The sequence below is a fragment of the Gymnoscopelus braueri genome, assembly GCF_963280865.1.
Source record: "Gymnoscopelus braueri genome assembly, chromosome: 5".
NCBI lineage: Eukaryota > Metazoa > Chordata > Actinopteri > Myctophiformes > Myctophidae > Gymnoscopelus > Gymnoscopelus braueri.
In genome coordinates, this window is record NC_137606.1 from 54,129,332 (window position 1) to 54,153,061 (window position 23,730).

The 23,730-nt window shown below is 42.6% G+C and overlaps 1 protein-coding gene across 1 annotated transcript; it reads right to left on the reverse strand.

Moving 5' to 3' along the window:
* Positions 1-1,960: 1,960 nt before the first annotated feature.
* On the reverse strand, positions 1,961-19,995 carry fzd4 (frizzled class receptor 4). The gene is made up of 6 exons (XM_080428579.1): positions 18,959-19,995; positions 12,451-12,588; positions 11,563-11,955; positions 8,601-8,746; positions 3,335-3,582; positions 1,961-2,393 (listed from the first exon to the last, which is right to left on the reverse strand). The coding sequence occupies exons 1-6, from the start codon at positions 19,292-19,294 to the stop codon at positions 1,975-1,977; spliced, it is 1,680 nt and encodes a 559-aa protein (XP_080284705.1). The 5' UTR covers positions 19,295-19,995; the 3' UTR covers positions 1,961-1,974.
* Positions 19,996-23,730: the final 3,735 nt, after the last annotated feature.

Sequence of the window (23,730 nt, forward strand, 5' to 3'; positions counted from 1 at the left end):
CCAAAAAAACTAAAAACCTTGCTCCATGGTCAGTCATCTAGGCCAGTGGTTCTCAAACATCTTCATGTCAAGAACCCCCGAATTTATAGGTATTTGGCCGCGGACCCCCCGCATTTGGAAAAAGTTGTGTGGCAGAGACACCCCATATTGTACATTTTTGTTTCCAAAAAACAAATAGCAGATCTACAAGCTCACAACATGCAGCGAGCTCGTAGATCGGCTATTTCCAAACAAGCTTATACTGTGAGTAAGGCATTATTGTGTTTAAACTGTTCCCCCATTGCTGGGGATCCCCTGGAAGCACCCATTGGAGGTCCCACCCAGACCCCCACGTTGAGAGTCAAGAGATCTGGGCAACACTATGTACAAACAAAGTGAGCAAGAGGTATATTCATATTTGTGCTATCGTTTGATTGTTGCTTGGCATATATTTTATATCTCAATCTTCTTCAAGGTTGACAAATGAGGCCCGGTGATCCTTAGTGGTTAGTTAGATGCTGCTGGGGAAAACCTCAGGGTCACCTGTGGCAGAACTTGTCCAGTGTAAAAGTCAACCCAGCTGAAGGGCAAAACGTGGCATACAGCAATGGTTCTCAAACTTTTAAATGTCAAGGTCTCCCCTTGACTCAAAGTACGGGTCCATTTCGTTCCATTTGTATACTAGTCAGTTACAGTCTTGAAAGGGTCAATTTAGAACCCCCCCTCAAGGAACCCTGAGAGTCCCTGGAATCCCCTTTTGAGAACCACTGGCATACAGTATATAGTCGTGTAGGTCCGTTAGGGTGGCAACGGATCCGCAGTCTCTTAGAATTCCTGGACGGAGAGAGGCGGAGGTAGGGAGGGGCGTCGCCGACTTTATCGATTGCACTGTGTGGCTGGCTGTCGCTACCCATTTGAAGCGTATAAACCGAGTTAGCGTCGAGTCAGATTTCCCTCTGTTGCATGCAGGCGCCGCTAGGCCCCGATGCGCGCGTCCCGGCGGCCGTAGACGCACTAAATTTGGACGTGGCCATTTTTAGCGCCCGGCCGTATTAGCTCTGCAGCCCTCTATATCCAATGCCAGATGACTCGTAGCATGTTAAGCATCTCGCCATGTTGACATTACTGTACACCTCGACCCAATGCCGTTTAGTTGTCTTGGATTGTCAGCAATTTCGCGGCAACGGATCCGCAGTCTCTTAGAATTCCTGGACGGAGAGAGGCGGAGGTAGGGAGGGGCGTCGCCGACTTTATCGAAACCGCCTCTCGCCCTCTTCGTTCCCGGATGAGAGTCTCCAGGTAGAGGTAGAGAGGATTATTCTCATAGTTGTGCTTCTCAACCTCGCCGTTTCGTCCCTTATGGTGGCTTTTTTATCTTTCATACAGTAACTGTCTAGACAAGGAGGCTCTAGCGATGATAAAAGCGACATAAAAGACGATGCCCGACACCGTTTCACCACTTCCACTCGCCTTCTCTCTCTCGCCGCATAATTCCTGCTTTTAAAAAGGAGGGAAAACTAATTATCGCCCCGAGCCTCTATGTTTTCCTTTCTATTTGCTCGTCGCTCCCACACGGATGCAGGCTTGGTGACGTCGACGAGTGTGTTGAGCAACGCGGGCGAGTTTCGTGGTTGAAGCTTTTGTCGCCGTTAGTGTGTGAACGCAGGATAAGTGTCACTATAAGGGCTACAGATGCTGGCAGAGATGCTGGAGGCCCTCTCTGAGCCCGAGTGAATGTGGTGGGGATCACAGCCAGTAGCATCCACACAAATGTCCTCCTGTGTCTCCACCTCGTTCGGCTGCCTCTCTCTCTGTCTCTCTCTCTCTCTCCATCATCCTCTCCAGCTCTGCTCGTTGTCTCTCTTCTGGTGGAGGTGATCTCTACTTTTTCCCTTGTGTCCTGTCCACATTCCTTCTCTCAGCCTCCCACCTCGCCCCTCCCCCTCTCCCTCTCCCTCTCCCTCTCCCTCCCCCTCTCTCCGTCCCAGCTCTGCCTCACACCACCGTCTCGTTGCCCTTGGGCTTGATCCAGCCGTCGCCCGGCGCCCGCTTGCCGCCGCGGCCCGCCGCCCTGCTCTCCCGGAAGAGGCGGGCGGAGCAGCGCTGCCACGTGTGGAGGGTCTTGGCCGACCAGATCCACATGCCCGAGGTGATGCCCACCAGCAGGGACATGAAGACGCGGAGCATCTCCGACGCCACGTAGGAGTCCCGCACGCCGGAGCGGAAGTCCCCCCAGTGGGAGAGCTGGTACAGGTAGCAGCCGATGACGGTGGAGGCCGGCACCGTGTACAGCACGGAGAACACGCCGATCTTCACCATCAGGCGCTCCAGCTTGTCCGTCTTGGCGCCGTCCTTCTGCAGGTTGGAGCGGATCTTGAAGAGGGCGACCAGGCCGGCGCAGATGAACAGGGTGCCTGCAGGAAGAGAACCACAGAGTTGTTGTTTTTATTTTATTTAATTTTTTCTTCTTTTGGCTATTTCGCTCACATCCTTTGTGCCGAAGGATATAAGTAAAATTACTTCAGGTAGTAGGCCTACAAATATCAGTGCACGTGACCGCTGGGCCTACAAATATCAGTGCACGTGACTACATCGCAACAGCGGGAATAGTCTTTTACGAACTAGGAATTAACACAGGTTACTATGGCTGCAACTGGCAATTATTCTATCGATTACTTTCTCAATTAATCAAATAATGGCGAAGAGTGTTTTTTTTTCATTTGTAATCAACGAATCAATGTGGGGAAAAAAAATAATTGATTATTCATAACTAAAACGATTAGTCTACTTAACCATGTCAGCCCTACTTATAGAGCATCGCAGTTCCCGCCCACTTCCTGGTTTTTCGTGGTGCCGGAAGGAACAACTCAATGCATTTTTCCCATTGACATTTCCAAAAATATTTATATCTATTAATTTAAGCCTCGAATCAAGCCATCATGACATGACATGAATCATGACCATAAACGTTTGATTCTGTGATTTTTTTTTGTTGAAAACGGCAAAACAAAGGGTATTTATTAAATATAGTATATCATATAATTAAATATAAAATTAAAAAAAAATCACAGAAAAAAACGTTTTATGGTCATGATTCATGTCATGTCATGATGGCTTGATTCGAGGCTTAAATTAATAGATATAAATATTTTTGGAAATGTCAATGGAAAAATGCATTGAGTTGTTCCTTCCGGCACCACGAAAAACCAGGAAGTGGGCGGGAACTGCGATGCTCTATACTTGCACAAAAATAGCACATCTACAAGACTTTGTAGACCGGCTTCCTGCTTTTTGAAAATAATGTATTCAATTAAAATGTATCAGTTTGATTAAGCGTTGCACCCCTATCAGTTACCTATGAGGAGGTAGGTGGCCAGCGGGGCCACCACGAAGCCCGTGAGCGCCTCCTGCTGCAGGTTGCCCACGTAGCAGAGGCCGGTGAGGTCGTCGGCGTCCACCAGCCTCATGATGAGGATGACGATGGTCTTGACGGCGGGGATGGCCCACGCCGCGATGTGGAAGTAGGAGCTGTGCATCTCTATGGCCTCGTGGCCCCACTTCAGCCCCGCGGCCAGGAACCAGGTCAGGGTCAGGATCACCCACCTGCCAAACCAACGACAAACCCCAGTTCATTTCGTCAACTAAAACTCATGACGGAAAATGTTCGTCGACTACTTTTTTTAACCCATTAAGACCTGGGGCGATTCTTTAAAAAAAATCTAAATCCTAACAGTTTTTTGAAAAAAATATTAAAAATATTTTTTCGCGATTTTTCAAAAATAGCAGATCTGCAAGCTCGTAGCGCGGCACTCGGTGCCGCGCTATGAGCTTGTAGATCTGCTATTTTTGAATAGCCAAAGAAATCTAAAGTGACACAGATGCGTTCCAGGTATTAATGGGTTAAAGTAAAAACTAAATAGAAACTGACCTATGATGACCAGTGGTGGAAAAAGTACTCACATGTTTTACTTTAAGTAAAAGTATCAATACTGCCATGCAGAAGTACTCTGTTACAAGTAAAAGTCCGGAATTCACAATTTACTTGAGTAAAAGTACAAAAGTATTGGTATGAAAATGTACTTAAAGTACCAAAAGTAAGAGTACAAAAATGTTTGAAAATAGCCGATCTACAAGCTCATAACGCGTCGCGATGCGACGCGTTGTGAGCTTGTAGATCTGCTATTTTCAAAATAGGGCTAAAGTGGTTAATGGATGTTTAATAAGATCATAATTGACATCTGAAAAGTAACTAGTAACTAAAGTTTTCAAATAATTGTAGTGGAGTAAAAGTACAATATTTGCCTCTGAGATGTAGTGGAGTAGAAGTAAAAGTATTGGAAATTGGAAATACTCAAGTAATTGAACAAATAACTCAAAACTTAAATACAGTACTTAAGTAAATGTACTTAGTTACTTTCCACCACTGATGATGACTATAAACGATGACTAAATATACTGACAATTTGGTCAACAAATAAAAACTAGATGAAAATGTTCGGGAGGGACTAGTGGAGAAGAGATCCAATAAGAAATAAGTCAAGAACTTGTAGATCGGCTATTTTCAGCATACAGCTAAGTACAAATCAGGCATTACGACACCATCATTGAAACACATTTCTGCATTTCCTGAAAATATCGGTTTAGGACATGCAATGTCTGCCCCCTGAAAGCGACAATATGTAAAACAGGAACATGGTGGTGATATAGGCATAGCCTGCCAACATTATTATTCTATATGTTTTCTGATACACAGACATGAACCTTGTACGGTTAAATGAATGTGGGTGGGCCACTTTTGGTGGGGGGTTTGGGGGAAACTTTAAAACCGTAGATGTAATAATAACATGTATTCTGGTGTATTTTTAACCCATTAAAACAATTTTTTAAGTCATTTTATATCTTGCATTGGCTATAAAAAAATAGCAGATATACAAGCTCACAGCACGCCACTTCATGCCACGCTGCGAGCTTTGTACATCTGATATTTTTGAATAATTTAGATTTTTTTTTTAACACAAATCTTCTTCGGGCATCAGGTCTTTTTTTTCATTTCATTTCATTTTATTTTGTTTCGCATATGGTAGTGTATAACAGTTCACACAATTCATAATTTCAAAAATTCATTAAATCACATACACCCATGAGCGAAAAGGAGCAGGAAGAAGAATAAATTCTTATTAATACCTGCCCCCTATCCAATTTAAAAAATATATATATATCCTTGATGATCGGCGCATACCGCCAGTACCTGCACTAACATGCAAGTTTAAGCAACAAAACAAGCAACAAATGAACATAGTATATAGTAAACAAAACACAACAACAAAAGAAAACTCCAAAGTCAAATCCTTTCCTATTCATCTTCTTCATATTGTCTAATAATCTTTTTTTTATACCATTTTTTAAATTGATAAATATTTGTAAAACATTTTAAGTCAGTGTGGAGCGAATTCCACATTCTGATTCCTACAACTGAAGGACACATTTGCCTTTGAGTGGTTCGTGCAAACTGATGCTTGAAATCATATTTCCTCCTACTGTCCCCACTTTCTGAACTACATTCAAACAGCTTTTGTACATTAACTGGCAGCGTTTTGCTTTTTGCCCTAAACATGATTTATAGTGTCTGTAGCTTCACTATCTCTTCGAGTTTCAAAACTCTTGAATGTATAAATAGTCTGTTTGTGTGTTCTCTATAATTGACATTATGCATGATTCTTACCGCTCTCTTCTGCAGTATGTATAATGGTTTTATGGTAGTCACATACGTATTCCCCCAAACTTCAGCACAATAACTGAGGTATGGTGAAATAAGTGAGCAGTATAGTAATCGCATTGACACATGTCTTACTTTATTTAAAACAAAAATGCTCTTCAAAATCTTTTTTTTAACATGTGCTATATGGGGTTTCCATGTTAATCTGACATCCATTATTACTCCCAAAAATTTAAATTCTGATACTCTTTCAATTGCCACTCCATTTATAGATAATAAGACCTCGTCATCCTTTTCTCGATTACCAAAAATCATAAACTTCGTTTTTTTCCAGATTTAAAGATGTTGACTTGTTTTCATCAAACCACTTTTTCAGTTTTGTCATTTCATGTACAATGCTTTCAGCTAATTCTTTTAAATTATATCCAGAGCAATGGAAATTTGTGTCATCTGCGAACAAAACAAATTGTAACAATTTTGACACGTCACAAATGTCATTAATGTACAAATTAAAAGGTTTTGGTCCTAAGACGGAACCTTGTGGAACCCCACATTCAATATTCATATACTCAGATGTTTTACCAGCATACTGCACATACTGTTGTCTTTTATCTAAATAACTTCTCATCCAGTCCAGCACCATTCCTCTCACACCATATGTATATAGCTTAGAAATCAAAATAGAGTGATTCAGAGTATCAAAAGCCTTTTTTAAAGCGATAAATACCCCTATTCTATATTTATTTTTGTGTGTTGATGTTGCTATTTCTTCTATTATGTTAATTAGAGCAGTTGATGTAGACCTATTTTGTCGAAAGCCATATTGGTTCTCACTCAACAATTGATGTTTTTCAATAAAGCTATCAAATTTTTGTGCAAAGAGCTTTTCCAGCACTTTGGAGAATTGTGAAAGCAATGACACCGGTCTGTAGTTATTGAAGCTATGTTTATCTCCCGTTTTAAAAAAGTGGGTTAATGGGTTAACAGGGAGTTTGATTGCCCAACAATCAGGAGAAATTCAGGAGAATTTTCAATTCAGGAGACAAGAAGGAGACAGGGTAGAAATGAGGCTGAACACAAGCTGACTGCTGTTTCATTAGACTGTGATCCCTCACTAATAGCAGACACATCACAGAGTGATGCTGTGTTCTTATTTGAGCTGCCATTGTGAAACTATTTTAACATGAGACTGTCACTCTGGCCGCGATGACTCAATACACATCATCACAAGGCCAAGAGACTCCAGATATTACATCTCTGACTCAATGTCTGACATATGGTGCAATTTGGTGGTCAAAGGTCACGGTCGAGAAAGTCAAATATTGATCACTTGACTTGAGACGATGATTGCATTTTGACAGCTTGTGGAGACGTTGTATTTCCCCACTTTCAGTTTCCTAGATCGTTGTCTCAATGTGGGTTTATGGGGTCCCCAGCTAAATGAGGAACAGTTAAACACTTTAATCTCATTTTATCGGCTCTTTTCGATTGACAAATCTGCGATGGGTGGCACAAAATCTTTTCACCTGGGGGTCTGCAGCCAAATACACTTTGGGGGGGTCCTTCACATGAAAATGTTTGAAAACCACGGTCCTAGATGAGATAATGAGGTAAACAGCGAATCAAGAAACACACTGTCAGATACCCTACATGAAAGCAGATGAGCCAGTTGGCACAACTATGCACACCTCTAGGCTGTCCTTGTTTTGTAGGACACTGTCCTGTAAAAAGAAAGAGCTGAGACACGAACCACAGAGTGGCAACACAAGTACAAGCACTTACAACGATGGGCTTGTAAAATGACTCTGTGTGTGTGTGCGTGTATGAGTGTGTGTGTGACTGTGTGTGTGCGTGTGTGTGTATCCGTTTTTGCTGTGACAGAACGGTGACACAGAATGGTCGGACAATGCTTTCCCCAACTAGCTACTTTAATCCCGTTTTTAATTTTGTCGTTTGACTCCTTAACACATCCACCGCCAAGGGCTAATCTCATAATGTACTCACCAGTGCCAAGGTGTTTTTGTTGTTTTTTTGTTTTTTTCATGTCGCCATAGATCTTGTTAAAATCCTTAAGATTGAGCGCTACACGGTCTGTTTACATCCGCGAGATCTCCCTGTATCTCCCAGTGAAAACCACGTGTCAAACGGGGCATCCATGTTTGAGTTAGAGCGGATTACGTTAAACAGTGAAATGCGAGGAGAAAAAACTACAGGAAGAGAATTGAGTTTCAGTTTCGTCTGTAGAATGGGAGCGGGCGTGATCGTCAAAACCGGATCCCAAATAATTCTATTTCCTTTCATCAAACCGGAAACGGAAGTGGATCAAAAAAATTCCGAAAGTGCACCCGGACCGCGCATGCGCGAAAAGACCGCAGCCCGTAGGGCTACGGTCTCGGCGCTTAACAGTTGGATTTAACGGCCCGTAGGACTACGGTCTTGGCGGTTAATGTGTTAAGATTGGCACCTACAGTGACGATTGATGATGATTGATGCTTGTGTCCTATAAGGACAATGTGAGACTGCTTAGGTCCCCTTGACAAAGGCCTTCTCACTGTCCCAAAAACTAAGCTAAAAACTAACGGTGACCCTGCCTTTGTAGTCGTCACACCCACTCAGTGGAACAGTCCTCCACTGGCATTAAGATAAGCAGAGTCGGATGATACCTTCAAAAAGCTGCTAAAAACACACCCGTTTCCTAAGCACTTTTCTTTTGTTATAATTTGTCTGCATGGCTATGCATGTGTACAGCACAATTTGTTTTGAAAGGCACTTTTATAAATAAACTCGACCTCTACCTTACCTTACCTAATTGAAAAGAACTGCTGATCAGCTCAAATGACTTCGATCGGGCGATTATGTAACAGTCACAGTGCCACCCGGTGGTCTACATGTGCACTGCACTCACCAGAGGGAGGAGGCCATGCCGAAGAAGTAGAGCAGGAGGAAGACGATGGCACAGCCCGTGCTCTTCAGCCCCTCCTGCACCAGCACAGGCACCGCCGCTTCCTCCAGGTCACAAGAAACACGCTCCCTGCCCAGGGTCAACCGCACCTACACACACACACACACACACAGACAGAGAGAGAGAGAGAGAGAGAGATATAGAGAGATAGCGATAAGAGTTGAGTGAGTCAGTTGTAGTGATGTGTCGTTCATGATCGATTCGTTCAAAAGAACTAGTTCATTTGCCGTGAACGAGCTCGTTCACTTTCTGAAACTGTTACGTTCACGCGCGACGTAAAAAAATAAAACGCTCCCACGATGGTGTTTTACACACATTATAAAAACACACAGTAAAGGGATATTTCACTTGTGTTTTTTTTATTACTTTTTTCATTTATTTTTTATATTGTTTTGGGAAGATGAAAAAAAATTTATACAATAAAAAAAATATATAAAATAAATGAAAAGATTTATCGGAAAAACACGGCCCCCTCACGCATTAGGAGGGCAGGGTGAGTCACCAGAACCAAAGACGGGTGTTTTCGATGAATCTAACATGGTTCAAATGGAGTTTGAAGTTACAATGGGTTTGTATAGGAAGGGGGCGTGTCTGATAAAATGAATACCAAATATCTAAATATGGAATAAAGCATCTTAAAAACTGTCTGGGGGGCTCACAAAGGCCTGAGTAGACGATAAAATGACCAAAAGTTTTTTTGAAAGTGAAATATCCCTTTAACCACTTTAGCCCTATTTTATACCTAGGCTATTTGAAAATAGTAGATCTACAAGCTCACAACGCGTCGCGATGCGACGCGTTGTGAGCTTGTAGATCGGCTATTTTCAAATATGTTAGTACTTTTACTTTTGGTACTTAAAGTGTATATTTTGATGCCAATACTTTTGTACTTTTACTCGAGTACATTTTGAACACTAGAAAATAGCGCTACTGAACGAGAACGTGAACGAATCATTTGAACGAATCATTGCTGTGAACGAAATCGTTCGTTCACTGAAATGAACCTTTTTTCCCACCACTAAGCGATAAGAGTTGAGTGAGTCAGCTGCTACATTTCCTGACAATGTTTTGAATTGCCTTTTTTACCAGTGAGGTCATGCACATTACAGAGCATGGGGGAGGATTATAAAATGTGATAACTTTCCGTTCATACGTGTTGCCACTCTTGGCGTCTGGCCTTTTTCGCCTGCCGCTTATTCACAGCCTGACGAATTGTTGTTGTTGTTGTTTTTTCTGTCGTATTAGCATGGATTTCAGACGAATAACTGCTGACAAAAAGTCCTTGGCTGTGATTGGCTGTGTGACAGCCAAGGACAACAAGCGTTGCCGGGGCAGAAACCTTGTATCTCCACACGTTAACTTTTTCATGTTTTTTTTTTTCGTAAATGCCCTACGACAGCCCTGGCGAATATTTTTCAATTATTCGACGGCGCCGCCCCCCCCCCCCCCCCCCCCCCCGATGATTAAAAAAAAGGCCACCGGGAATAGTCCCGGTCCTTCCGACGGCCAATCCGGCCCTGAGTATGTGGCTGCAGCAGCACTCTGAGTCTGCACAGACAGCGCAGCTGGCTTCCTCCACTTTACAGTAAAACAAACTGTGGCCATTTACAATTATTAAGACTATAATATTACTATTATTAGTATTACCTTATTTTTTGATTGAAACTAAGGCATACAAAAGTAAATAAAAAATAATAATAAATGGAATTCTAAAAATCATTTTTGATTATGGAGACTGTAACGAATATTCGAAAATTCGAATAATCGGTGGCATCCCTACTTGCTGGGTTGCATCCCTAGTTGAAGCAGCTAGCTAAACTCCAAATGGAGTGTACCTCGCGCATATTGTTCCTGGAGTGACATCACAAAGGGGTGAAATTCCGACTGTGTATTAACATTATTTCATTTTCTGTCCATGCATCAAATAAGTAATGGAAAAATAAAGGTCTCCTCATTCATTAGAGGGACAATATCAGTCACTAGAAGCCGTGTGTCTTCAATGAGACTAACATGGAGTTTGACGTTGAATGGACGTCTATAGGAGGGGGCCATGTTTAATCAAATGAATATATATGAAAAAAAATCAATCAAGTGCCTTAAAAACTGTCTGGGGTATGCACACAAAAGCCAGAGTAGATGTGAAAATGAAAAGCGTTTTAAAGTGAAATTCCCCTTTCAATGATAATGTAGAACAGGGATCTTCAACATGTTTTCAGACAATTGACCACTTAAACCATCAATACATACTCAGTAAACCTGACCTTTGGCTCTGTACTGGCTCTTTTTCCCCCTCTGCACCAATTATCTTTGCCGAAAATAGCCGATCTACAAGCTCACAGTAGCTATTTTCCGGCAAATGTTCCCGCCAGAATAGGGACACTCGGGTTAAAGTGGTTCATGCAAAAACTAAAAAAGTTCCTATCACACAAACTCTGATGACCCCCTAGGGGTCCCGGTCAGTGGTGGAAAGTAACTAAGTACATTTACTTAAGTACTGTACTTAAGAACAATTTTGAAGTATTTGTACCTTACTTGAGTATTTCCAATTTCCAATACTTTTACTTCTACTCCACTACATCTCAGAGGCAAATATTGTACTTTTACTCCACGACAATTATTTGAAAACTTTAGTTACTAGTAAAATAGCAGATCTACAAGCTTGTAGATCGGCTATTTTCAAATATTTAGTACTTTTACTTTTGGTACTCTAAGTACATTTTGATGCCAATACTTTTGTACTTTTACTCAAGTCAATTTTTAATTCTGGACTTTTACTTGTAACAGAGTATTTTTATATTGCAGTATTGGTACTTTTACTTAAGTAAATAATTTGAGTACTTTTTCCACCACTGGTCCCGGTCCCCCCTGCCGAATACCCTCAATGTGGTTAACATTTCCTCCTCACCAGGTAGGCGACGCTGTAGAGATTACAGCACATGGACAGAAAGATGATGGGTCTCTCCGGGTAGGAGAACCTCTGGGAGTCCAGCAGGAAGGTGAGCACGGTCAGCGTGGTGGACAGGAAGCACAGGACGGCCCACACCGCCATCCAGGCGTCCGTGAAGACCTTGGCGCCGCGCCGGTACAGCCCGCTGTCGTAGCCGCACTGCAGCGCGCAGCTGTGGCTGCGCCGCACCCAGGCGTACTGGTCGGGCGCCGACCCGAGGGCCTGGCACTCCTCCTCCTGCGGGGGCAGGTTGCGGTTGACGGGGTGGTAGGGCGGCTCCTCGTCGCCGGGACCCTCCATGCACATGTGGTTGTGGTCGTTCTGCGGCGGGAAGAGGCTGCAGTTGAGCACCTGCGTGAGAAGGAGGACGTGGTGAGGATGATTGTTTAGAGTCCCGACCGATGCCATAGTGTTGGGTCCAGTGCTGCACTTTTTTTTGTCAAATTTGCTAATCAATTTGATGATTTAACTCATATTAAACAAACAAATTAAATAACAATATATATATATATATATATATATATATATATATACATTTTAAGTTAAATCACTTATATGCCCTATTCCAAAACCTTCAAAAATTGCTGATCTACAAGCTCACAACAAACGATGTATTATGAGCTTGTAGATCAGATGTTTTTGCAATCCTTAGAAAACTTTCAAACACTTTCGCCTATAATGATGGGGAACTCTGGGGTGAATGTGTTTAACATGGTCTCGTTACTATGGTTAAGATTGTCTCGTTAACGTGGTTAAGATTGTCTCGTTAACGTGGTTAAGATTGTCTCGTTAATGTGGTTAAGATTGTCTCATTAATCTTGTTAGTTATAAATTAGTTGAACCCACCTCCGGCCATATGAAGCCAAACTCGTTGAGCACAGGAAGGCACTTCCTCTTGACGGACAGACACATGCTGCCACATGGACCAATGGGGATTGGCACCTTGTCTGTGCACATGGGCACATAGACGCTACAGAGGAAGAACTGCAAGGGAAGACAAGAAAAACATGTTAGATTCAGTGGTTCTCAAAGTGGGGCCTGGGGGCCCCCAGGGGTCCTTGAGGGGGTCCCCGACTAAATTAATTAATATAGCATCAAAATCAGTTTAACCATAGTTTGGTGTGGGGGCTCTACCTTTTCCAACGTTTAAGTATTTTTAGCCCAGTACCCACAGTAGATGTGCGTACCGTTAGGTATCCTTTGAATGTTTTATCAACATAGCAGTAAAATAAATTCTGCCATTTTCCACTTTCTGTCACCTACCGGGTACCCTCTGTAGTACCTCAGCATACCCCTATGTGTCCACGTACCCCCTTTTAAAGAAACATTGGGACAACCGCTAGCATCCCTTTTTTCACCAAAAATTGCTACAAGCTCGTAATGCGTCATGCCGCGTTGTGAACTTATATATCTGCTATTTTTGACAAAAAAAGATTTGGTGTAGAGGGGGGTGGGGGGGAGCGGACTTAAGAGTACAGAGGCAACTCATGGTGCAGGTGAGTAAGTATAGAGGGGTTTAAGTGGCTAAACAACCTTGACTCCACTTCCTGCTGTGTGTGGCTCTACATTCACTATATGGCTGCTACATCATCATCTTCTCCAGTAGCGGATCTATTTTCACGTCTAAAGAAACTTGTGGAGCCGCAGCCAAAACTGCAGCCGATGGTCTCTCCCCAAGGTTTTAGAGAGAGAGTGAGAGAGTGAGAGAGTGAGATAGAGAGAGAGAGAGAGAGAGAGAAAGAGAGAGAGAGAGAGAGAGAGAGAACTTCCCTGCGCCTTCAAAGACATGCTGTGGACTTAACGACACTGAAGATGTGGACTTAACAACGGTGTAATGCTACCATAATGCTCCCGTAATCCAACGCTTGGTTTTATCCGACTGCTCTGCGGTTGGCTTTGAAGTCGGTATCAAAAGTTTAGGGGGTGATGAAGAAACTGAATATAGGTCTTTTCACACGGAGAGTGACACCTGCCTTCTTGAATCGTCGAGGTTTATATAGCAAGTTATTTAGACAGTTGCTAGGTTTGAGCTTTACCTGGTATCCTATAGTTTCAATGTACAGAATGTTATTTTTGATAGAATGTTTTTTAGACTGATGCTAGGTTCTTGGGTTACTTGTGATCCTAGTTCAATGAGGCTAGGCACTGTGTAGAGGGGGAACGGAGCAAACCAAGTACAGAGCCAAAGGTATTAAAAGGTGTAAGTGATTAAATGTCTGAAATAAACAAAAACACTTTAATTTACACAACACTGATGATAGTCAATGAAGCGATCTATGAAATCTATGAAAAATACGTAGTGGGGTTCCCTGCTTCATCTCTCTCTCTCTCAGCTTAGGGGTTCTTAGCCTGAAAAACGTTGAAGACCCCTTTACTGTTTTAGATATGCAGAATTTCTTAGATTGTTTTTTAATTTATTCATGAAATTATTTTTTACATTTCTTTGACTCCTTTTCTGATTTTCTTTTTTGTTTTGTTCTTTGAAATAATCTTTTTTATATGTAGTAAACGGGAAAAAAATATATCTACTGTCACTGTCGTGACCCATAAATACAGTGTTATATAAATGTGTTATATATATAAAACCCAGTGTCTGGGAACCACTTCTGATAAAAAGGGATATTTCACTTTCAAACATGTTTAGGCCGGGGTCATTTTAAAGTCTACTCTGGCTTTTGTGATGATCAGCCCAGATAGTCTTTAAGTTGCCTGATTCAGTATTTAGATATTTAATATTCATTTTATCAGACACGCCCCCCTTCCTATACAAACCCATTGTAACGTCAAATTCCATTTTGACCATGATAGATTCATCGAAAACACCCGTCCTTGGTTCTGGTGACTGATATTGTCCTTTTAATATGTGAGGGGCCCTGAATTCTCAATTAATTTGATTAATTTTATGTTAATTATAACCCCCCCCCCCCCCCCCAGAAAATTAATAATAATGAAAAAAGCCCCCTCACACATTAAAGTGACAATATCAGTCACCAGAACCCTAAATACTGAATCGAGCAACTTAAAAAAAACTGGGGTGCTCACGGCTCAGTAGATGTTAAAATGAACCCCCAAAACATGTCTGAAAGTGAAATACCCCTTTAAGATATGTGCTACATGGTTAGAGATTCGGTTCCCACACAGATCCATCATATGGTGACAGTCAGGGGTGTATGGCATTTTCTGGGAGTTTCCACCAGCCGTTGGAAACCAGAGTGCCTTCTCTCACTTCTCTGTTAAAGCCGCTCGGGTTACAGCGGCCAGGAAGCCTCCCATTAGAGAGCAAATGTGGGGGGGATAAGGTTACCCTGCTCCGCACGCACACGCGCATGTGTGTGCGTGTGTGTGTCTGTTTGTGCGCGTGTATTACTATACTTGTAAGGACTAAACGTCCCCACCAGTAAAGTATTTGACGAAAATACTTTTTTTTTCCCATTATGACCTGAAGCCGAATTCTACATGTCTCCTAAATCCCCAAAGTTTTCCAAAAAAAACGTATGTTTCCATATCAGTGGTGCTCAATCTTTTTCATGTCAAGGACCCCCAGAATTACACGTATTTGGCCGCGGACCCCCATCTCAAAATATTGCGTTCCAGGGGGTCCCAGAAGCAAAGATTTGAGTTAAAAATGTTCGCTTTAAAAATATATATATTCAATGATTTGCACACATTTTCACTGTTTTTCTAAAATAGCAGATCTACAAGCTCATAGCGCGGCACTCGGTGCCACGCTATGAGCTTGTATATCTGCTATTTTTGAATAGCCAAAGTGTAAAATAATGCTTTTTAGCTAAAAGAAAACGACAGATGAGTTCCAGGTCTTAATGGGTTAAGATTGGCTTACGATTACCAAACGATTCAGGTCGGCGTTAGGGTTTAGGTTAGAGATTTCCCTATTTTATACTTAGTTGTGCAGCAATGTCACACACCGAAATACAGCAGATCTACAAGCTCACAGCGTGTTGCCGTGTGACACGTTGTGAGCTTGTATATCTGCGATTTTCGGGCTATTCTGCAATTTTGTGGGCTATTTCCTACAATTTGCTATGCTGTCCTAACATGTTCATGTCCTCACAAGTATAGTTAGTACGTGTGTGTGTGTGTGTGTGTGTGTGTGTGTGTGTGTGTGTGTGTGTGTGTGTGTGTGTGTGTGTGTGTGTGTGTGTGTGTGTGTGTGTGTGTGTGTGAGGAAGTGTGTGCAAATAGGTCTATATGAGTGTGTTTTAACTGCTGGAGCAGTGTGTGCGCGCGCGTCCGTGCGTGTGTGTTTACATGTAGTTAGTTATAGCCCTATTAGCCACTTAAACCCTAGCGTCCCTCCCACCCTATTCTGGGGCACACTTTCAGGGGAAAATAGCAGATCTACAAGCTCACGACCCTTGTAGATCAGGCCATTTTCGGCAAAGAGATTTTGGTATGTAGAGGGAAATACTAGCAGACCTAGTATAGAGCCCTGGGGGACCCCGCAGTCAACAAAGAGCATATAGGGTTTAATGCAACGTATGAGCACTTTAGTGTGTGAAGTGCAGCAGCGCGTCTAACACACTTAATAATATAAAAATGCACGTCAAAGCCAGTTGATCTCTCCTTACTAATTCGACAAAGCCGCTGATAGCGATATAAATAACAAACCTTCCACTCCGCACTAGTCATTAAATTATAGGCTGTAGTGAAATCTGAGAGACGGAGAGAGAGAGAGAGAGAGAGAGAGAGGGGGGGGGGAGAGTGGGACGTAATTCTATTTTTCACATGGTGGATGAGACAAACAAGCATGCCTTATTCTGGTAAATACTGAGGGCAGCATTGTTAGCTAGCAGGACAGTACGGACGGAACACTATGCATATTGTCGCTCTGTCCGACATGAACATGTTAATCTCAACGGACAGCTGGAGCGCTCCCCGTAAAATCATCACCACACCGTCGTCATAACTCTCCCATCATTCCATTTGGATCACAGCGGCAGTCAGCTTTGCTGTATTGGCCTATTAGTGCAGTGGTCCTCAAAACAATTTCATGCCAAAGACCCCCCCAAATTGATATGTAAGCCTATTTAGCCGTGGAACGGAAGCCCCCCCCCCCCCCCCCACATATTTCTAGCATGCTGTATAGGCAGATGCAAGGTTCATTGTTTACCTGGTATATATACTTTGAGGCACTACATTATTCTGTCTTTGGATAAGAGTGTCCGCTAAATGCCTAAATTGTCATTTAGTGCCAGCCCCCCCCCCCCCCCCATATAGGAGATTTGTCAACACATGTCAATTTCCTTTATGGAAAAAGACACAAAAAAGGGCTTAAGTGTTTAAGAATGTAATTTAGATAGCATGTTATTTACACAGATGCTAGGTGAATTGTTTACCTGATGATACCCTATAGTTTCAAAATGTACAGAATGTTATTTAGATAGCATATGCTATTTGGACAGATGCTAGGTTCATTGTTTACCTGATATCCTAGTTTCGTTGAGGCACTGCATTGTTCTCTCTGCACTCTATGTGTCAGTGTGGTTCTCAACCTTTTCAGGCTGTGACCCCCCCAGGCTATTTTCATCATTTCTGCAATTTTCTCTTATTTTTGGACAATTTGGCCAACGTTTGACCCGTTTTTATAGTATAGTTTGTTGATTTATTTTTATGCGGTAATGGTCTTTTTTCTTATCTTTCTTTCTTTTTTGAGGTGTTAAAAAGGTCTTAAAAGTCCTTAAATTTACACTTTGCTGTCCCCCCCCCCCAAATAAATCATGTGGGGACCCCCACAGGTTGAGAACCACGGCTCTATAAGACTATAGCCTATTTACCTTGTTGTTTATTGACTAAAGTTCAAGTTTAGCCTACTTATTCTGACCTGAACACATGCACATTGCTCTGCTAAATGCTCAAATTGTATAAATTGTACATTTAAACCGTTCCGAGGACCCCCTGGAACCCCCTCAAGGACCCCCTGGGGGTGATGAGGGCCACTGCCACAGTAAACTCAATCTGACTTGCCTTGTCATGTGCTCTGTGGCTTCGCACACACACACACACACGCGCGCACCACATGCACACACAAAACATTAAGGACAATGATGGGCTCAGAACTAAGGGCCATGCGTGGGCAAACAAACAACTGCACTCTATATGAGCCGCGTGTGTGTCCCCGTGTGGGAGGAGGATCAAACCTAATAATAGTAATTGATTTTTCTAAATAAAATAAGACAATTATCCATTCTTTAGTTGGAGGAATGGTTGTGTGTAAGCCGGGGAGTAAGGTCTGCAGAGGTTGTAACAACAACAACCTAATGGATTCTTCTAGTGTGCAATGGCAAGATTCTCTACTGCCCCAAATCAGTGGTTCTCAAGCGCGCGCGCGCACACACACACACACACACACACACACACACACACACACACACACACACACACACACACACACACACACACACACACACACACACACACACACACACACACACACACACACACACACACACACACACACAGTTGTCTACGGACCCCCATAACTCTCAGAAGGACAGACTTTTAAGGGTCCATTTGGTTCCTTCCTAAATAGGGGACCCCCTGGAACCCCCCCCCAATCAAAGACCCCTAGGGGTCCCCGGAAGCTACTTTGGGAACCACTGCCCCTAACTCCAACTCTCAGAGTAGCAGACCTTCAAGGGTCCATTTGGTTCCTTACTAGCCATGGTTCACATGATGACAGTCATGTTTCAGGGCTAGTTCCTTACAAACTATCAAAAATCTAGCTGTGGCGTGTGGACCGGCTGGACCCCCTGGAACTCCCTCCTAGGGGGGTCCACACTCCCCGGACCCCACTTTGAGAACCACCGCCCTCTCTCAGGTTCCTTCCTAACTATCCTTCCTATAAACTATCGGAAAAAAATGATGTGGGGACCCCCTGGAACACATTTGTGTGACCACTTAAACCATTATTTTTATTGAAAAATAGCAGAAAGCAGATATACAGATCTGCTTTTTGAGAAAATATTGCTTTTTTTTTGCAAATTTATGAAAATATATATCTTTAAAGGGAATATTTGTAACTCAAATCTTTGCTTCTGGGGGTCCCTGGAACAAGATATTTTCAGAAGGGGGGTCCGCGGCCAAAATACATATAATGTTGGGGGTCCTTGACATGAAAAAGTTTGAAAACCACTGATATAGCAACAGGACTTTTTTTGGTCCTATACCTTTTAGACAAAAACTATTATAAATGTAACTGTGTTGTTTTACATTCCTTTTGCCTAATAAAATTTGCAATCAATCAATCAATCCGTTTTTCAGAAAACTGCTGTAGGATTTAGAAGACATTAGATGCGTCCCCCCCACCCCCCCCAGCCCAGTAAAGTCAGTATACCTTGAGCTGGCTGGAGCAGCCGTACTGGATCAGGGGGGTGAAGGTGGTGAGCTGCAGCTCGGCGTCCGACTGCAGCACGTTGCCCACCAGGTTGGGCATCTTGGTGACGTTGTAGCCCAGACCCTGGCACATGGCGATGCGGATGGGGTCGCAGGTCATCTCCTCCATCACCTCGTCGCCGCCGCCGCCGCCGCCGCCGAACGCCCCCCTCACCCCGTGCAGATCGGACAAGAGGACCACCAGGGTCACCACCAAGAGCGCCCCCCTGCATGGGGGAGTGGTGGTAGTGGTGTGATCCCCCCACCACCACCACCGCGTCCCAACGCCACCCCGCATGACTTCTTATGACTTGTCCCCTGGCTGGGGTTGTCCCCCTCCTTGATCCCTGATCCTCAGCTGATGAGGAGGAGAATGTGTTGGCCAAAAAAAAGTTGAACTCGTCCCACCGATCGGATTAAATGCTGAGTGTATTATTAGTCCCTCTCGGGGTCCCGGTGGAATAATCGCTTATTAGTCCGTTATTTTCTTGTTGAGAAATAATGCCTTCAGCTCATCCCGCACAACAAATTAAGACAAAACACTTTCTCTCTTTACTCTGGCTTTCCTTTGCACTAGGAGTAATAATAAAGTAATAAACTAGGAGTAATAATAAAGTAGGCAAAGCCGATCTGAAGCCATTATTTCGGATCGGGGGGGAAAACAAATAAAAGTAATATCCAAGTTGGGAAAACGGTCCAAAAGAATAATAATCGTATATTTTTCCAGAATTCTGCGATCATGCGATGCAATTGTTTCAAAAATCCAATTAAAACATGCGTCCCACACGCGTAAAAACGCTTGTATTTTCTCTCTTATAGTATCCCGTAGACATCCCTCTCTCTCTCTTGCTCTCTCTCTCTCCGATCCTTGGTAGATCCGTTACCAGTAGACCCCAGACACACACACTGAGTGATCACACACTCTCTCTCTCTCTCTCTCTCTCTCTCTCTCTCACACACACACACACGCCGTGGACGCAGAGCACGCTAGCTGGGGGTTTTGCGGTGGCTACTGCCTCAGTGCCTGCGCGCCTGGACCGCTGAGCTATATTGTATCCAGAGATGTGTGTGTGTGTGTGTGTGTGTGTGTGTGTGTGTGTGTGTAGAGAAAGGGCTACTTTGCAGTGTTGCCAGATTGTGTGAGAGAAACAAGCAAATGGGGGTCTATAAAAACAATCCCCCAAAGAAGCAACTGTTTTTCTTTCTTATTTTTTTTAAAACTATTTTTTCATTGCCTCTATTGTTCATGTATGTGATGCTATATGTAATACTGCAACACAACTGACAATAAAAAAGTTGCAACTTTAAACTTACATCGGCTATTTGAAAATAGCCGATCTACACGCTCACATCGCATCGCATCGGCTATTTATAAAAAAGAAAATCTTGAAAAAAAAATAGGACATTTAGAATGTTTAACGACGTAAATGTTAAAATTAAATAAATAAAATTAAAATGATTATTTAATAAAGAAATAAAAGTAAATAAAAGAAAAAAGTAGAATATTAAATCTTGTAGGCCTATGGGGTCCCTGGCACAAAATATGGCATGAAAACACTGGGTTTAAACAACATTAGGAAACAAGCCCAAATAAGCAACTACACTTTATAAACAAGCCTAAAAAACAACAGCTACCAATATTTGCATGCAACTTTGCAGAAAAACAAGCCCAAAGTCGCTTACAATAACCGGACATGGCAACACTGGGAGAAAGGCTACTCTGCCTGCCCGCTGGTGAAAGACCCGCCAATCACCGGCCGGGAGCCTGAGCCTCTTTGACCAACCCGTGACCAGCATGGAGCTGATGGAGGCGGGGTCAGATTGGTGAATAGATAAAGCCCCCCCTCCATTCCCTGTCTGTTGTGTTATCATTGTAGTAGTAGTATTGTGTGTGTGTGTGTGTGTGTGTGTGTGTGTGTGTGTGTGTGTGTGTGTGTGTGTGTGTGTGTGTGTGTGTGTGTGTGTGTGTGTGTGTGTGTGTGTGTGTGTGTGTGTGTGTGTGTGTGTGTGTGTGTGTGTGTGTGTGTGTGTGTGTCACATATATTTTAAAGAAAAATCAATAATAATATTTCACAAGTCCATCAAATTCAGAATATAATTGCAACAAATAGGCGTAGTGTGGGGGGAGCACACCCAAAAAAGCAGATCTACAAGCTCACGACGCACGACACCATCGTGCAACTAAGTATAAATCCGCAGTTATAGCTCCTATTCTGTCCTCCTCATCTGTTACCATCTACTTTCCTCATAAAGAAGAATAAAGGTCTGCACACAGGTAGAATAACTTTGCTGTCCGGCCGAAACCTCTTATCTCCATATTTGAACTGTTTTGTGTCACACAAAAGCATCAGAAGTAGCAGAGCGGTGCGTTTTGAGCTTGTAGATCTGCTACTTTTGCTATTTTTGAATCAGGTTTTGGATGAGGTTTCCACCCGACAGAGACAATAAGCTCCACTGTGTTATTGTGCTCAACGTTTTGATAAAAAATAATCTTTGTTTTTCCTTGTTTGTCCTGCACACCCAGGCTTTCAAGTGGATGTGTGCGCTACCTTTCCAACCATCTAGTTTCCTGCCATGTTCTCACCTCTGCTTTTCTCCTCTCCTCTCCTTTCCTCTTCCTGGGCTTATTCCCTCTCCTCTCCATCGTGAAAAAGAGTACCAAAGCTAAAAGAGCACTATACGCTTAATTCTGACAGCATCCAGAACCTGTATTTTATTCTGACTTATACGTCTGTGGGATGTGGCCTGCATTATATTTTTATTGGCTGTATTTATAGAAAATAAGCATTAAAAAAAAAAGCGGGGTTCTTTTTAACATGTGCTGTTTTCATTTCTTTATTTTTTTTTGAAAAGGTCTCTAATGGTCCTTAAAGGCCCTGTGGAGGAGACCGCAAGGTCTGAACTGAACTCCCCTTTTTCTTTTTTCTTTTTGCTAGCGGCCCTTCAGCTTTAAGTGCTCCTGACATTGTAATTGAAAGTGGGGGCTATAAGTGATGCCGAGGCCACTGGGAAATCTCTTTTGCATCGCAATGGAAAACGCGCGTTCTGGACAGGTTTTGTCTGTGTTCGCTTCACACCCAAGGAGGGACAACAAGGGCCCCAACGTTTAACGCATGAAACCCAGAGTGAACTGTGTTGTTTAGGGGCCTTTTTTCTGTTCTGTTGTCGCGGGGGGGCCAGTTGAGCGGACAAATAAATAAAGGTTCTTGAATAACGTTGCTGTCGGTCAGAAACTCTGTGCTAGAACTTTTTGGTTCGTAAATTAATGACCTACTTGATCGTACTACAGCGTCACACAAAAGCATCAGATCTGCGAGCTCGAAACGCGGCGCAAAGTGACGTGTTTCGAGCTCGTCGATTTGCAACTTTATGAATTTGAATCCTGAAAAGTGACACTTTTGGACAGTGGTGGAAAAAGTACTCAAATTCTTTACTTGAGTAAAAGTACCAATACTGCAATATAGAAGTACTCCGTTACAAGTGAAAGTCCAGAATTAAAAATGTACTTGAGTAAAAGTACAAAGGTATTGGCATCAAAATGTACTTAAAGTACCAAAAGTAAAAGTACTAAAATGTTTGAAAATAGCCGATCTACAAGCTCACAACGCGTCGCGATGCGACGCGTTGTGAGCTTGTAGATCTGCTATTTTCAAATAGCCTAGGTATAAAATAGGGCTAAAGTGTTTAATGTGTGTTTTATAATATAATAATTTATATCTGAGAAGTAACTAGTAACTAAAGTTTTCAAATAATTGTAGTGGAGTAAAATACAATATTTGACTCTGAGATGTAGTGGAGTAGAAGTAAAAGTATTGGAAATGGGAAATACTCAAGTAAAGTACAAATACCTCAAAATTGTACTCAAGTACAGTACTTAAGTAAATGTACTTAGTTACTTTCCACCACTGCTTTTGGACATGTGAGGTTTCCACCCGACAGAGACGATAACATGTATAAAATGTGTGAGACCTTGAGGGAAGCTGAATGTGGCTTTTCCCTTCCAGGTGATGTGACTAATTTACGAGACTATTCAAGTGTCGGTCAAGGTTAATCGAAAAGTCTATTAACCTATGCTATACAATGAACTGACTCAAATGAAGTCCTTTGCTCCAGGGCCTCGTGGGTAGACACTAGACACATACAGTCAACTCCTTCAGTGTTCATTTATACATTTTGTAACTTAGAAGAGTGTATACAAATTGTAACCAAGTTGGAATCCAAGGTCAAAGATGAGTCTTTTTTTGCTGAGCCAGCGAGTGGATGAGAGAGAGAGAGAGAGAGAGAGAGAGAGAGAGAGAGAGAGAGAGAGAGAGAGAGAGAGAGAGAGAGAGAGAGAGAGAGAGAGAGAGAGAGAGAGAGAGAGAGAGACAGGCAAGGTTGAAATGTTACACAGCTCTGTTCTCAGATCTTGTTCTGTTCTCAGATCCTTAAAGGAGTAGTTCACCCCAAAAAATACTTATTTTCTATTAATTACACACCCCATGAAGCCTTAACTCCAGGTAGAAAAATGTATCTCTCGGGTGGAAAAATGTCCAAAACTGTTACTTTTCAGAATTGAAGTAAAAAAATAGCAAAATAAAGTAACTTTTGATGCTTTTGTGTGACGCTGTAGTGTGATCAAGTAGGGCGTTAATTTACGGGGGGGAAAAGTTATATATAGAGAAAAGAGGTTTCTGCCCGACAGCAACGATATACAAGAGCATCTTGTTGTGATCAGTCATCTGATCCAGTCTA

What these genes read in the sequence shown, in the direction of transcription:
- fzd4 (XM_080428579.1), bottom strand. Translation starts at nt 19,294, where the DNA reads ATGCGGGGTGGCGTTGGGACGCGGTGGTGGTGGTGGGGGGATCACACC. An exon ending in TTGGCTTCATATGGCCGGAG is followed by an intron (nt 11,956 to 12,450) that starts GTGGGTTCAACT and finishes CTTCTCACGCAG; the next exon opens with GTGCTCAACTGCAGCCTCTT. An exon ending in GGCATGGCCTCCTCCCTCTG is followed by an intron (nt 3,583 to 8,600) that starts GTGAGTGCAGTG and finishes TTGGTTTGGCAG; the next exon opens with GTGGGTGATCCTGACCCTGA.